At 38.9% G+C, this 16,120-nt stretch overlaps 1 protein-coding gene across 1 annotated transcript; it reads right to left on the reverse strand.

The window, feature by feature from the left end:
- Nucleotides 1-8,506: 8,506 nt before the first annotated feature.
- Nucleotides 8,507-15,656, reverse strand: LOC115629908 (homeobox protein unc-4). Its single transcript, XM_030526513.1, has 5 exons — nucleotides 15,518-15,656; nucleotides 13,245-13,441; nucleotides 10,246-10,385; nucleotides 8,800-9,044; nucleotides 8,507-8,619 (listed from the first exon to the last, which is right to left on the reverse strand). The coding sequence occupies exons 1-5, from the start codon at nucleotides 15,654-15,656 to the stop codon at nucleotides 8,507-8,509; spliced, it is 834 nt and encodes a 277-aa protein (XP_030382373.1).
- Between the last annotated feature and the right edge of the window lie 464 nt (nucleotides 15,657-16,120).

A 16,120-nucleotide genomic window follows, 5' to 3' on the forward strand; every position in this document is an offset into this window, starting at 1 on the left:
AACAACTTTACTTCGGTACTACGCCCACAAGCTGCAGCATCAAGTTCGTTCTTCTTCTTCCTCTTTTTGCTTCTGCTAGAAGCGCATATACCTCAGTGTCGGAAGTTTACCTGGGTACAGGGTATTACACTGTCGGGCTTGCTCGACTATTGCGTTCTCTCTTGTTATTATATTACAATGAAGGTATAGAATAATATTATTATTGTATAATTTAATTTTAAAAAAATAGGAAAGCCTCAAAAATAACTATACAATAATGTCTACATATTAATGCCTCAAAACAGGTTGGGGGAATTATATTTACCATTTGGCCAGCTATATTCCGATTCACTGCCATAGGTGGTCAGAGACATTAAAGACCTAACAGACTTAAAAAATAGTTAGTAGAGGAGAAAACTTACTTCTACTTAAGAGCTAATTTTATGAAGTTAGGAGTAGAAAGGGAAAAAGAAAAATCTCCAAGCCAGTGGGAAAAAATTTGATATATATATAGTGCACAGATTTTAATGCAACTTCAGACACTATAACAGAGCTCATAAAAACCTGGGTTGCATTGGACTGTTTTAACTATAAGAGCCTTACTACTTTTCCATATATAGATCCTGCGATAAATAAAAGTGTACAAGCGTATAAGAAAACACTTTTCGAGAAACTATTGGTATGGCTGACGGCAATGGATTATTGTAGCTCCACTTTATTTTTTGAAAAACTATATTATAATTAATTCAAAGCGCACCTCAAATCGACAGAAGTCGAGGCATCAATGAAGACTTTCAAAACTAATTGGAACGGCTGCTGCTGCTGCCCATCTGTTGTCATATTTACTTTTAGATATGGAGCGCGTTTCCTCCGCGTTTGCCAGCACAGCACCCAACATTTATTAATCATGAAACACGATGATGATGTTGATGATGATGATGACATTGTTGCGAACCAGGCACAAATAATTTAAGTTCGCAAAAAAGAATGAAAAAAAATTAAATTAAAAATGTTGCGCGCGCACATAGAAAAAAGGGCACAACAGGTGGTCGGCTCTGACTCGGGCTCTGGGTCTGGGTCTGTATCTGGCCCGGTCTCAGCTCAGGTCTTTGGCTCAGTGTGAGACCCCAGAGGCCGGATATTGAATGGAAACGTCACAGGCCGCAGAACAGAAAGGAACAGAGCCGAACAGCATATGGCGCACAATTCTTGGCCGATGCCGTAGCGCCGATAAGTTTAAAATGAGGAGCTCTCTGGCTGGTTGACTGGCTGGTTGCCTGGCTGGCTGGCTTGTGCTTCTAACGGTGCGTGTGTGGAATCCGTTTCGAATACTGCCATCGCATAACATAAATATTTGACTCAAATTGTTTGCTTTAACACCTAATTACATAATTAAATGCCCGATGCGAACAGCGGGCTGTCCGGTTAGTCGGTTCCCCTGTCACATAAACCAATGGGCGCATAAAAAGCCAGCGACGATCGTAAAAAAATCGATTTGAAGTCTATAAAAATCATATCATACAAATTTTTATATGCCGTGCACATTTAGGAAAAATAAAGAAGAAAAAATAAAAAAACAAACAACAAATATGCTGCAGTCGTCGAATATGTCGGGAAAGCGGGGAGCGGGTTGAGGGCTCCAGCTCGAGCTCGGGCTGATGCTGTGTTGCACCTTCATATAGCCGGAATTTAGGGCTCTTTTGACACATTCAAAGCCAACAAACAAAAGATGAGCAGCGAAGGTATTATATTCTGAGCACTGACAAGCCCATTATTGTATACCCTACTGTGTTTAATACTGAAAATTTGTTTAATTTGAAAATGTTAAGAAAAGTTGGCGCATTAGACAATATTCTAAGTTTGTTTCTAAATATCCAGAGTTATGAATCTGGACGAGAAATGGGAAGATGGGGATATGGAAGGTTTAGTTTTTCATTTGAACATAGTTCTCTGATTACTAATGCAAAGAATCAAGAAACAGCATGAAATGTAAGAGGTTTGACGACTCCAGCTCCAACATCTTGGGAACTGCAAGTGTTCATACAGTCATACAAACGGAAATGCAGACTAACGCAGAGCTGGACAAACAAATATGGCTAAACATCCATTTAGTTTGGCTTAAAATGTTTCAGTTAAAATGTTCCAAGTGCCACATGAAGGAATATTGAAGGTTTGATGGCTCTATTTCCAACACTTGCCGAGTTAAAAGCGTTCATACATTCAGACAAAAGAGTTAAACAATGCTGCTTGTGTTGCCAATCAACTGGGAATTTCATAGATACTCTTAGCCAGTGTTAGAGCGCAGATAAAAATGAAAGAAACTGAAATTGCCTTTTATGGAACGAAAAACTAAGCTATGCGAGCAGTTTGAAAGCGAATTAAAAGCCACGACAAATGGCGCAAAGAAAAATGACAAATAAATTTTCCCATTGATGAGCGTGCAGAACGACAAAACAGGTGCTTAGCTGCCTTGGATGGGGGATTGGGGCTCGCATTGGAATTGAAAAGTTTCTCGATGATGCAATAAATTCACAGATAACTTTTAATTTACGAGGGAGAGGGAGCAGCAGCAGAAGCAGCAGAGAACTGCAGGCAAAGCAAAGTTATGCAGACAGGCAGTCTGGTCGGTTCGGAACGGAACGGAACGGATCTGTGCTGTGATGTGCTGTACTGTATTGGGGTTTGCGGTACCAAGTCTAGGCCTACACCTAGAACTGGCCATGGGTCAGAGCAACTTATTGAAATGTTGGCCATGGGCCAAGGATATGCCATCAAGAGAGAGGGGGAGGCAGGGGCGGCTCGATCACGACCAGGCAATAGCCACACAGCAAATACTCGCCAGAGTAGAAACAGGGGAGAAGAGAGAGGGAGAAGAAAAAAGGCGGGCGGTCGCAACATTCTCAGTTTGCCTTCCTGAGCGGCGATATATATTAATTAATTATAAAGCAAGGCAGGCAAACAACAGGCAATGCTGGTACCGTACCGGCCCATCCCGTCCCGTTTGCGGTCGCCTCATAACGTTAACGTGCACGAAGGTGAGAAATCAATTTTCAGTATCTCGCTTTGTGTTTAATATTTTTTCCAGTGAAATGCGCCGCATTGGATCAACGTCTGCCTCGTCGTCTTCATGAAGGCGAGCATTTGAGTGGTGCCTCGACCTGAACTTGAAAACTGAAAACTGAGCACCGCTTGCGGCATTTGCAGACACGCAAAGTTCAGTTTTGGGCCAAAGTCAAACGAATCCTCGGTCTCCAATGATCGTGTCATCAACAGAGAGCAGCCGCATGACAGGGAGCGAGAGAGACAGAGACAGAGACACAGACACAGACACAGAGAGAGAGAGGGTCGAGGGAGAGACTCCGAAGCCACGACACAGCAACAGCAACAGCAACCGGCCAGCACGTAAATTAGGATAACAACGTGAAACATAATTATTACTTTGGACAGATATGGCAAGGTCTGCTGTTGCGGCTGCGCCGTCTTTTTTGTTTGCGCTTTTTTCTTCTCCTCTTTTTTTTCATATTTTTTTTTTTGGCCCAAATAAATGTATTAAAGTTGGTTAACGCCTTCATTTTGGGGTCGAATGTTGAATGTGTCCTGGTCTGTTCGTTTGTGGGCTTGCTGTCTGGCTTGCGTTGCCCCAAGTAGGTGTAATAAAAAATATGAATTGTTGTTGCATTAAGCTCCAACATCAACAAGAACAACAACAACAACAACATCTTGCTGACTCCCAAAGAAGATCATTCAACAATTTTTACGAGCTGATCGGCGAATTCGTGTGAAAGAATGTGCAATGCAATGTGTTTGGATGCTATGATCGAATATCGAATAGGTAGGGTATTCAATAGTGTCTACGGATCCAATTGAATATATATAGGTTTCCAATCAACATATCTTTTATTTTCTAATAAAAAAGTGAATGAGATAATAGAAATTTATGATTGCAAAACTAATAAAATGAATCAAATATAAATAAACAAATTAACAACGTTTTAAATAACTGAGAATATACGATAAAGATATCCATTAAAATATGTTTTTTAAACTTTAAATAAAATATGAAATTTATTAATAAAACCAAAGAATTCAAAATAGAAAAATAAAACAAATATGTGCTACATTTTTAAAATTGAAATCTATTTCGAAATTGTTGGGCATTAAGAAAATAGTTTTTATTACTTTTGTCGAGCCTTAGAAACGTTTCAACCCTAAGAAATTTCAACACAACAATTTAAGAAGAATTATTTTAGAAAATATATGCGAAAAATCAAATTTGAAGCAAATTTCAGAAGAATGAAGAAAAACTTTTGTTATTATTATTTTAAATTTTCCTTTTCTGCAAATGCTCAATACAAATATAACATATGAAAGATTTGACAATAAAATATATAAGTTGCCACAATTTTAACTGAATTTTATTGCTATTGCAAACAAATTATTTGACACCCATTGCTATCAAATGTATAAATGAATAAGAAAATTGATTATATGCATTTACTAAAATTGTATTAGAGGCCTTTGTGTTCCCATCGATTGAACTGGATTTAATAAATTAAATCAATAATCAAATATGGAAACAAAGAATGGAATATTGAATCGCTTTTTTCCGGAATTGATTCGTTTTTGATTGAAAATTTAATTTGTTTGTTTTAATTTATTTAGCCAATAATATAGAAATGTGATAATACAACTTGACAAGCCAAAAATGGCCCAATAAATAATATTGCATCAAATCTATGCTGGAAAATCTTCGTAGGGCAATGAATTGCCGTTGCGGCCAAAATTAAACAAGTTGCTTCGACTTTGCTGCGGTTTTTTTTATGGGCTTTTATTAATTTTGGCAGTCGCATCCGCTTTGGCCATATCCCTATTTGTTTATAGTTTGAATTAATTAAAATCTATAAAACCATTTTGTTCAAATTGGCCCTTTGTGGTTCTTTGCGGTTCTGCGCCAAAAAGGACACGCAAACGAAATGCAACCGATATGGAGGAACGAAACCTGACTTTGCCAGCCGGACCAGCTGCAGCCGAAAAGGCCACCCGCTGCTCAAGTCATGGGCGTAGCCAGCAACTCATTAAGAGGGGCACACAATTTGTCTTTGCAACAGAAGACATACTATAGTATACTATATAGATACAGGTATGCTAATGAAAACTGGTGAGCCCCTGTTTACTTGTTGAATACAAGAAACTGGCGATTATTGTCGAATAGGGAGAATGCGAATATTAATTCCAGATTGATGGACTTATACATTTTCTAGGCACTACCATCCGTAAATATAAGCGAAACGAAAAGTTTTCAATCAACTTTTAATAACAAGTGAGAATGTATGTTTAAATTTAGCAGCATAAAAAAGAAGAGCAAAAGTCTCAACTAAAGTAAATTATTTCGATGTTAACTCTTCTTATAAATGGTTTAGGGATGGTGGGTAGCGCTGTAGAATTCTGTAGCTGGGGAAGAGATGATCAACTCGTAGTAGAGCATATAAATCAAGTTTGGTAAATGCTGCTTGTTCAATCTTTCAACTGACAGACAGGTGGACGGATATGTCTAGATCAATGCTGATTAAGAATATACTCGAATGCTATATTATTTGAGGGGTCGAAAATGCGTCCTTCTCCTTATAAGTATGTGAATGCATATACTTACAAATCAAAACATGCTCTTTACATTTTAGATACTGTGCTTAAAAAGGTAAGCTCCACTATGGCGAAAGAAAGGCGATAATGAAATTACGAAATGTCTAAATATGTACTTTTATCTCGAAAAAGTCAAGTCCGTTAAATCTAGAGAACGCAAAAAAGTTCAATACACACTTAAATTAAATCAAAAATCAAATATTCATTAATCATAAATTAAGTTTTTGTAGACTTGACGGGAGACTTGTGCCTTTTATTTGTTGGGGAATATTGTTAATATTATTATTATCCCTTTGAATCAGTTAAATCGGACCAAAGAAGGTTTAAAATTGGGGTAAAAATTAGTAAAAGTAAAACATATTTAAAGCGATGCTTCAGCGGTTTCCATTTAACAAACCAGGATAAGTTTACCAATAGTTCGATGTACTATGTTTTGTTTGGAAACATATGCATTAAAATATTTTCATTTAAGTTTCATTGAGGATAGATTCAGGTTTATGCGTTTCATGTTTTTTCAACATGGAACGCATTTAATGTTTCTCAATTCCACACGAGACGGACTGACATCGCTGTTCATTAAATTCTTACGAGAATGTTCCACAACAATTGTGTTCACTGTGTCTGCTGAAGTGAAAATAAATCGCATGATGATTTCGTTTTGATTTCTATCCAAGGGATGTCGCACTGTGCGGTGTGGGGCGGTCGCAGCCAAAAGGAAATGCCACGAAATTGAAAATTCAAAACGAAATTGGCAACCACATGTGCTGTGTATATACGAGCGGAAACGTGGGCCGTGCGTAATGAAGACGTTAAGCTGGAGTTGGGGAGCTGGATCATAAGTAAGCAGCGATGACGGCGGCGCATGCCTGGCAGCTTTAACGTTGTTACTGCCACTGCCTCTGCCACTGCCACCAGTGCCACGGCCAGAGTCAGAGTCAGAGTCGCTGCCAATGTTGACGTCAACGTTGCCGTAACTCTTTTGCGGCTCGTTTCGGTTCCGCTTGCATGTTAACTGAAAATTCGTATGAAGGCGAGAAATTAATGAATCATTCACACCTGCATGACGGATTGTCTGCATTACTCTCGGAACTCTCGGGACGGTGTACGACTGTGCGACGAGGATGAGAACGAGGACGAGAACGTGCAAGAGAACTGTGTGAAGGGGGCGCAACGCGCCTGACGCTTCTGCCGAAGGAGTTGCCTTCTAATTTATTTGCCTGATGTGTGTATTACATTTGTGGTCGGTTCGTTGAATGCGTTTGGATGCATTGCGTTGCGTTGCGTTGCATTTCAAAAATTGCCTCTCGGCCAGTGCGGCAGACGAGTGTGTGAGCGAACGAATGAGTGCGGCTTGATGATGCGTTCAACAGAAAGTATCTGTAAGAAACAGTTGCTCAACAAGCTGCACTGTGTGCCAAACACTACAAAAAGTGGCAATCATGTAATGATAAAATTTATATACATACATAGTTAGTTTAGTGTTTTAATCTACACAATACTTATTAGTTCTTATAGATTTTGGAGAAAGAAATCTGGGCAATAAACACGTATGTATATTTCGGCGAAAATATGCTCCAAGGCCTTCAACAAAGATTTTCTGATAAACAGAATATGGAAAAAATACTAAGTTGAATATTCGTTTATGTCTCGAAGAACTCTTTTAAAAATCGTATTTACTTTTTGTCAATTTAAATAGAAAATTGAAAAAATTGAAAAACCAATTTAAGGGATAGTTCGCAGATTAAAATAAAACCTTCTTCAAGGCCATAACATAAAAGAGACACTTATTTCTTATTATACATAATATTTAACTTCTAACCGGTATAGCCAACCTTATTTTATATGACCTTATTCCGCATACTTTAAGCTAAATTGAGGGATAAATGTGCTCTAAAGAAGTGAGGCTGATTTATAATAGTAATGGAGATCCAATCCTTCATCACCCATTTGGTCATTAAGGAGCGTCTTTTGGAAACAGCGCACTTTCTTATTTCAAATATCTCCTTTTTTCGAACATACATACTATATTCTGTGAAATTACTTCAATTGTGTGGATATTTGTTCTGGGATCGTAGTTTTAGCACTCTTGCTTTTGGAATCGCATTTCGAGAAGAACGCGCTCGTAAGCTTTCAAATTTTAAATATTTCCACTTGCTTTCTCTCAAATACAAGTATAACATATTGTTCTGTGAAATGACTTCAGTTTAAGAATAATAGTGCTCCTGGAAAAATGAATGATTCGTGAAGTCTGCCTAGTTCAAACAAATATTTATTATGTCGATATCGAACTTGCAACATATTTATCAGATGGAGACAATCATCCGCATTGCTACTGAAACCTTAATACTCAGGTTTTTGATCAAATATACTCTTATAATCTCTTAAAATGTGGAAATAAAATGTTGCACTTTAAGTTCTTTTTGCTACAATTCTTGTACATATGTTATGCAGCTAGAAACTTGACACATTTCCCCCCAAAATCTGAAATTTGTTGCCATTGTGCAACGGTTCGTTGCATGCCGCGTGTGAATTTGATGGATGCACTGCCTGCGCCTCCTGCTCGCACATTCGCATAACTTTGTGGCACACGCAGCCGCGGGCCAGTCGAGATCAAATTAAAAAATGCACTCGAAAGAATGCGCTATGCGGCCTCAAGCTCTACTGCCCTGACCCATTCTTTGCCATTTTCCATTTTGCATTTTCCATTCTCCATTTGCCATCTCTCATCACCCATTACACCAAAAGAAAGACATTTGATATGCACCAGAAAAAAAAAACGAAGGTATTTATGTCAACACGCATGCCATAATGCTAAGTACTCGCATCTTCCAGCTGCTCTATACAATCTACAATCTATGGATAATGCTAGCCACCGTGTTGCATGGTGTTATGTCTGCATTGCAGCACCGCCCAGCAGCGACTCAATGCTGAACGAGGAGTGGTGGTGGCCCTTGTGCACTTGCTTGGGGGGCAGCGTCGGGGCTGGTAGCGCGGGTAGTGCTGGCAATGGTTCCAATTTTATTATAACTCTACCATCACCATCGGAACTATCATCGTGGGAGGCATTGTTGTTGTTGTTGGTGGTGGTGGTGGTGGTGGTGTTGTTGTTGCTGTTGCAGCAGCTTCTGCGTCTTATTCTTTGGCTTGTGTGTGTTGCTATCGTGGTTATGTCCGAGCTACGCGAATTTTCCAGACTATCGCCACCCACGCCGCCCACCACATCAATGGGCAGCTCATCGTCGTCATCGCCAGCCACAGCTCCCACCTTCTCTGCTTCTTCCTCGTCGGCCCCGGCCATCAATTGGAGGCCATGTTGCGCCATATAGTCCGACCGCAGCTGCTCCAGATTCACCTCAATGCCCTTCAATCGCAGCTTCCGCGCCTGCCGCTCAATGGCCTTGGCAATGCGTTTGCGTTGCTGGGCCCTGGGTGGAAAGAAAATGTAGACTGATTAGCAACAGAGAGAGATAAAAATAGATGACATATGACTAGGCAGGTTGCCCCTCAATAGCATGCTTCACAACAATCCAATTATAAATCATAAGTCACTATTAATTTGGCTACAGATGACACCCCTTATTAATAGAATACTCTTCAAATAGATAATTAGATTCTAATCTTGGAGCTTCTCAATCTTGTCCTCTGACACTTTTGTGTTTCGTGGAACTAACCGTTTTTCGTTTGTCAAAGTCGATTTAAAAAACTTTATACTTTTTACATTCCTGGTATTGAATGTTACCAGAAGAACATTTGCTACTAGCTTCCCCAACTTTCCCCTGGTCTCTGTTAATAGTTTTTAGCCCATTCTTAGAGCACGAAATGCAAATTCGGGAATAACGTCTTACTCTTGAAACTGCCAACTAAATATTGCGAGTAGTTTTAAAACATATTTCACAAAAATACTGAAATGTTGAGAGAATAGTTTAGAAAATATTAGATTGTGTAATTGCTGGTTTCTTTATTGAAGTTAATCTAAATATATATTAATAGGAAATTGATTCGAAACAACAAACAGATTGTCCCTGGCTTTGGGAAAATATTTAACTTTTTTTTTGGTATTTTTAAATTATTAAATCTTTTCTCTTAGAGACTAATGACAAGTAGGCGGAACTTAATCTTATATATTTATTGAATTAAACGCAATTGATTATTTAGAGTACGGCCCTAACTATTATTGCTGAATGCGGAGGTCTGTCCCATATGTCAAGTTAGACACTACGCAAGTCTATTAGGATGGGCCTGAAGCTTGATCTGATACTTTACTTTCACCTTGGCGATTTCATCTTTAATCGATTCTACATTTCTTTTTTTTTTTGTTAGTTTCTTATAAATTAATGCACTAGTCAGAAATTATGAATATTTTCATTTCCCAGTGATAGTTTTTAGAATTTTTGACTGAGCTCTCTGGATTATTTCTAAATTTCTAAATTACAAATGCAAGCGTTTTCCCGTAATTGGTTTGAGAATTGCATTTTAGAAGAATACTTTGTTGTCTTATGTTTTTGTACATAGTCCTTAGGATTTTGACGTTCGAACTTAAAATTAAAGCATACCCTTTACTAATTTCTCATTGGGATTCTATTAATAGGGGCAACCAATATGTTATTGATTTTGATCTCAACTCACCGCTCTTTGGCGCGTAGCTCGGGTAACGGTATGGGAGCTCCGCTGCAGCTTTGCGGCTGCGCATTGTGGGCTGGCCGGCCGGGTCCCTTCTTCGTATGCTCCTTCTTGCGCCATTTGGCGCGACGATTTTGAAACCAGACCTGCAATGAGACGAGTGGCAAGCGCGTGGTTAGTCTACAACAACAACAACAACAACAAGAAGGAGAACTGCAACAGCAACAGCAACTAGAAAAGCAGCAACAACATCGATGACGACAAACAAAATGGCGTCGATAATCGTCGCGCATTTTGTGAAACAACTCAAGCGCAACCAAAAGCAAGTTGTCGTCGTAGATGATGTTGTTGTCGGGGGCGTGTATTTATATCTGTGAATGTGAGAGTGAGTGTGTGTGTGAGTGTGTTGTGTATTGTTGCATGGCGGCGGCTTGCGGTGACAACAACAAAAACAATAATAACAACAATTCATTTGTATGCGTGTATGTGTGTGTGTGTTTGTGTCAATTTGAAGTCATTTGCATGCATTGTGCACTTTTTAATGTACAGCAAATTGTTTTTGATGTTCCATTTGTAGCAACAACTACAACAACAACAAGTACAACAACAGTGGCATGCAATGCACACGACCTGCGCTTTAACAAGCCACCCAGCAACGTCTGTCTGCCCTAGCGGTGGGTCGTGTTTGTTCAAAAAGGCGCTAGAAAACACGAACAGAACAACAATATAGACCTAAAATCGAGGCATCTAGTGCACAATTTCTCGGTGTTCAGACGAACGGACGGACATGTCGAGACGTGTTGAGATAGATGTGGTGCCCGAAAGCAATGCAAGCCAGGAAACGCTAGTTAAGCTATAGCAGTCTATATAGAATCTAAATACCTTTATCGAGCGTTATAAACAAAAAAAAAGGAAAGAGCAGAAAAGAAAAACACAAACATGAAGTTACGTTCAGACATGCAAATAATTTCCCCACGAATTTGTTTTTTTGAAATTTGACAATCAAGAACGAAAGCAATGCAAGCCAGGAAACGCTAGTTAAGCTATAGCAGTCTATACAGAATCTAAATACCTTTATCGAGCGTTTTTAAAAAAAAGGAAAGAGCAGAAAAGAAAAACACAAACATGAAGTTACGTTCAGACATGCAAATAATTTGCGCACGAATTTGATTTTTTTTTCTGCAATTCGACAATAAAAAGCGAAAGAAATGCAACCCAGGAAACTCTAGTTAAGCTATAGCAGTCTATATAGAATCTAAATACCTTTATCGAGCGTTATAAACAAAAAAAAAAGGAAAGAGCAGAAAAGAAAAACACAAACATTAAGTTATATTCAGACTAGCAAATAATTTGCGCACGAATTTGACTTTTTTTCTTTTTGCAATTCGACAATAGAGAGTGAATTCCAAAGCAGAATGATATTTATGATATTTAGCCAATTTTTTTGCCAGTCTGTCCATACCTTCAGTTAACTACTACACAATTCATAAATTACTAATTAAATTACTCCTATAGATATAAGTGCAATATATTTTCTTGAGCACAAAAAAATACTTTATAGAATCGAAAGGCTCAGAAGTTATGTATGACATGCAATTTGTTTTCCGTAGCTTGAGTTTTTAAGTCTAAGCACATGCTGAGATACGATATACATACATAAGTATTATATGCTATATTGTTTAAAAAAATTTCATAATTTTGTTAATCATTTGTTTTGAAAAAACATTAAAGGTTCTTCATACAACAATATATAGTATAAATTTCGTGTAATGTGCTGTTAAAACACAGATTTCAGTCGGTTCCCTGTCCATCCCTAGTACGCCCCATTCCCTCTACCTCTTCCACTCTTTGGATTTGTGCACCAACCATCCAACTGATAGACAGAGAGGCAGAGGGACAGACGGGCAGACAGACAGACAGTCTGACAGACAAACTTGACTTGTCGTTTGTATTGACAAATTGATATGTCATGTCAAGAAACAATTTCAGGCAAAGCGTTGCACTCTGTCCCGCACCCAGGGCACGATAATCACACGATTGACATGCAAGTGCAGCTTTCCGAGGCTTTGAGGCTCCGAGGTTGCGAGCAAAAAGGGTTATACTCTTTGGTCTTCTCCCCGCTCGTCCTTCCCATTTCCCCGTCAATTCAGCAATTGAAATCATTACAACAACAAGCGACACGAAACGCAATTGGAAATGAAATAAAATGAATTATAATGAATAAAAATAGGAAGGTAATTGGTTTTATTGAGTAATTGAGTTGCAGTTGCCGCCAAATTGTTTTACAATGGCGTACACGCAACGTCTTCGAGCTGCGCACTCAACTAACCTGAACAATAACTTCAATGCCAAATTTGTAACCGCTTTGGTCAAGAGAATCTTAAGGGCACATACTATTCTCGTATACCAGTTGATGGCAGTTGTGAAATATCTTTAAATACTTGTATGGTTGTCAGGCAGCTATGTTTTAACAAATTTATCGATTTATTTGAATCGAGCATGTCTCAACCACAGTTTTCAAATCGAAATACGAATCGTTTAGTTTGGGTTTCCAGCGTGGAGTTGTAAGGCAGCTGCGTTTTTAGAGAAAAATCAATCGAACAATTCTACAAAAATCATGCACGCATTTATGACGCTTTTAAGTCTAAATTTTGAAAGATTTTTATTTGAATCGAGCATGTCTCAACCACAGTTTTCAAATCGAAATATAAATAGTTTAGTTTTCCAAGTGGGTTTCTATTAAAAAACTGAAACAAACTTGACTTTTATGGGACATAGCAGAGTCCGAATGCCAAGTTTGGTTTTTCTAGTTCTTTTGTATACTTTCCACTCACACAGACGGTCAGACGGTCAGACGGACAGACGGATGGACGGACAGATGAACTGACGAAGAGATTTGCCTAGAAATCGTATTGCTGATTAGGAATAATTATCATTATTATTGATTTGTTGCGCTTACAAGGCGAGCATTATCAGCACCTGGTTTTTTTTTAGCTTCAACTTACCGCTATGCGGCCCTCCTTTAAGTCCAAACGCATTGCTAATGCCTCACGCATGAATACATCCGGATAGTGGCTGCTGAGGAAGGCGCGCTCGAGCTCCTCCAACTGCCAGGTGTTGAAATTTGTGCGACAGCGTCGACGTTTCCCAGCACTGCCATTGCTAGACGCATCGTCCTCGTGCATGGGCGGCGGTGGAGAGTCTGCAAGGGGCAAATAGAAAAGTCGATAAGTCGTTGACATTAAGCGGCAAGCAGCCAAAAAATGGAGCCAGGGCAGTCAACAGACTAGCAATCAGAGCCAGGGCTGTCGCGGCATAATTAACTGACAAAAGGGTCGGGTTGGTCGGTGTGCTCCGGTCTGTACTGGCCTGGACGGTTCGGGGCTAGGTGGGGATGGATAGAGAGTATTATAGGGTAGGACAAGAACGTCGGCTCGGTAGGTAGGTTTGGGTGTGAGGCGCATCGTTGGGTTTTGCTTTTCGGTTTCGTTTACACTCCGCTCGCATTATAATTGCAAACAATTAAAGTCTATTTATGCAAATTTCCAAGATATGCAAACGGCGGCCGTACAGGCAAAGCCACACACACACACACATATCCACAAACATATTTATTTACATGTGTGTGCTTGGGCTTGTAAGTATACACATATATACATACAGTAGAAGCTGCTTAAAAGGGAACAAAAATCACTAAACTTCAGAGTCCTAAGCCATTTCATGAAGAGGAGTTTGCTTTTTAAATCGAATTCTCTCTTGGTTCCACATTTGATGAGCATATGTAGAAGAATGCCTAAAACCCGGTGGGCATGTATAAATCGTCTAATTTAGGAATTTCGGTATTTAGTTGGTTGTAAGAGTATACTGATAGACATATGAATAGTCTGAATGGAATCGAGCCTAATCCAGATTGATTTAAACTTATAAAACACTGAAACCGCACAAGAAAAACTTCATCTTAAATATAATCCCAAAAGATTAATATACATATGCAAGAATTGGGATCGCATTTCAAGAAGAATTGAAACTTAAATGAGTTCTAAAACGTTTGATTTTAATTTAAGTATTCAAGAGAGGCTCGTACTCCTCTGTTCTCATGCTCTCAAAATTCAATAATTGACTTAGCTTTTTCTGTTACTGTCCACTGTAATTCCCAGATCACTTTTTAGCACATGATTTTGATAAATATTATAAGTTGCAGCCATTTCCCACAACAAGAGAAATCTTAAGCTGAATATTGGCTTTGTTTGCTAATATAGCCTTGCCTGCTCATATTTTGTGGGCTTCTTGAAAATCATGTAAAATAATACAAGATTTAGGATTTTAAGACTAGCATTGGTTAGCCGGTGAGAAAGTCAAATATAATCTTAGCTAGCCGTCAACACACTTTCTACACTAAGTTACAAGTCGATGTTTCGCGTATTTCTTTACATGGCAGATATAGTATACCAATAGCTCAAGATAATTGCTGTAGCTGGCTGGTAAACAATTCCGCTTACATATATTAGAATATATTTATATTGGATAACAAATCTAGTGGATAGTGCGGACGGGAGCATTTTCGTTACATTCGTCTAGCCATTAAGGACGAATGATATAATTGTTAGTGCTTTAAAAACCACACAACAGACTCTAGGAGATGAGAGCATCTCTACAGATCAATGACTATACCTACATGCATATACATATGTATATATCCTCTCATCACATACGAGTGTATCTTAAATGTCAGTTGAGTTTCAAGGCTGATTGCCCCGCTTAAGCAATCGCAATCAAGTGGATAGTCCGGGCGGGCAAATCTTCGTTACATTCCTCTAGCCATTGAGGGCTAACCATCTAATTTAAAAACTACCCAGCAGACTCTAAGAGAAGACAGCACCTCTAGAGATCATATATATATCTCATCACATACGAGTATATCCTGAAAGTCAGATGAGTTTCGAGGCTCGATCGCAATCTAGTGGATAGTCCAGGGGAGCACAACTTCGTTAAATTCCTCTAGCCATGAGGCGCGAACGATCTAATTTAAAAACCACACAGCAGACTCAGCAGAGAACAGAGCACCTTTATATATATATATCTATATATATATATCTATATATATATATATATATATATATATATATATATATATATATATATATATATATATATATATATATATATATATATATATATATATATATATATATATATATATATATGTATATATTCTCTATTCACATCCTGAAAGTCAATTGAGTTTCAAGGCTGGTTGCCCCGCTTAAGCAATCGTTACTGTACGCAGAAGCAGCCGACATTTTGGCGAACTCATTGGCAACATTGTCGGTGCCATACCCGTTTGGCTTTCCATTTCCCTGTGCCCCTGTTGCCGTCACCGACACCGACACCGACACCGACACCGACTCCGTCTCCATCTCCGCTGCCGTTTGTCTTTCTAATTTATAGCAGCGCAAATTGGTTTTCACAATTAGGAAGTGGTGGGTGTTGCCTGGGCCATGTTTGTGGCGGCTCGGATATGTTTAAACTGCCGTTGCGGAAGTAAATTACATAGCAGTCGGCAGTTGTTGTTGTTACTGTTGCAACACTGGCTATTTAGTTGTTGCAATTGGCAACATTCGCATTAGTGTTTTGTTACTCTCACACCCACACACACCCACACACACCCACACAGACACATCCCATTCTGCTGCACTGCTCCAAATGTTTTTTAAGTGAAATTTAATTGCGAATTTGCTAAAGAAGTTCGCTCGTTTGCCATATGATGATAAGCAATTACGCATAGGCGGCGGGAGTCGGCGTCAAGCAGAGAGGCTTTAATGCCATTTAACACACAACAACCACTAAAACCGCAATAGCGAAAGCAACAGAAAAAACACAA

Source organism: Scaptodrosophila lebanonensis, unplaced genomic scaffold (assembly GCF_003285725.1).
Source record: "Scaptodrosophila lebanonensis strain 11010-0011.00,11010-0021.00 unplaced genomic scaffold, SlebRS2 tig00000171-arrow-arrow-pilon, whole genome shotgun sequence".
NCBI lineage: Eukaryota > Metazoa > Arthropoda > Insecta > Diptera > Drosophilidae > Scaptodrosophila > Scaptodrosophila lebanonensis.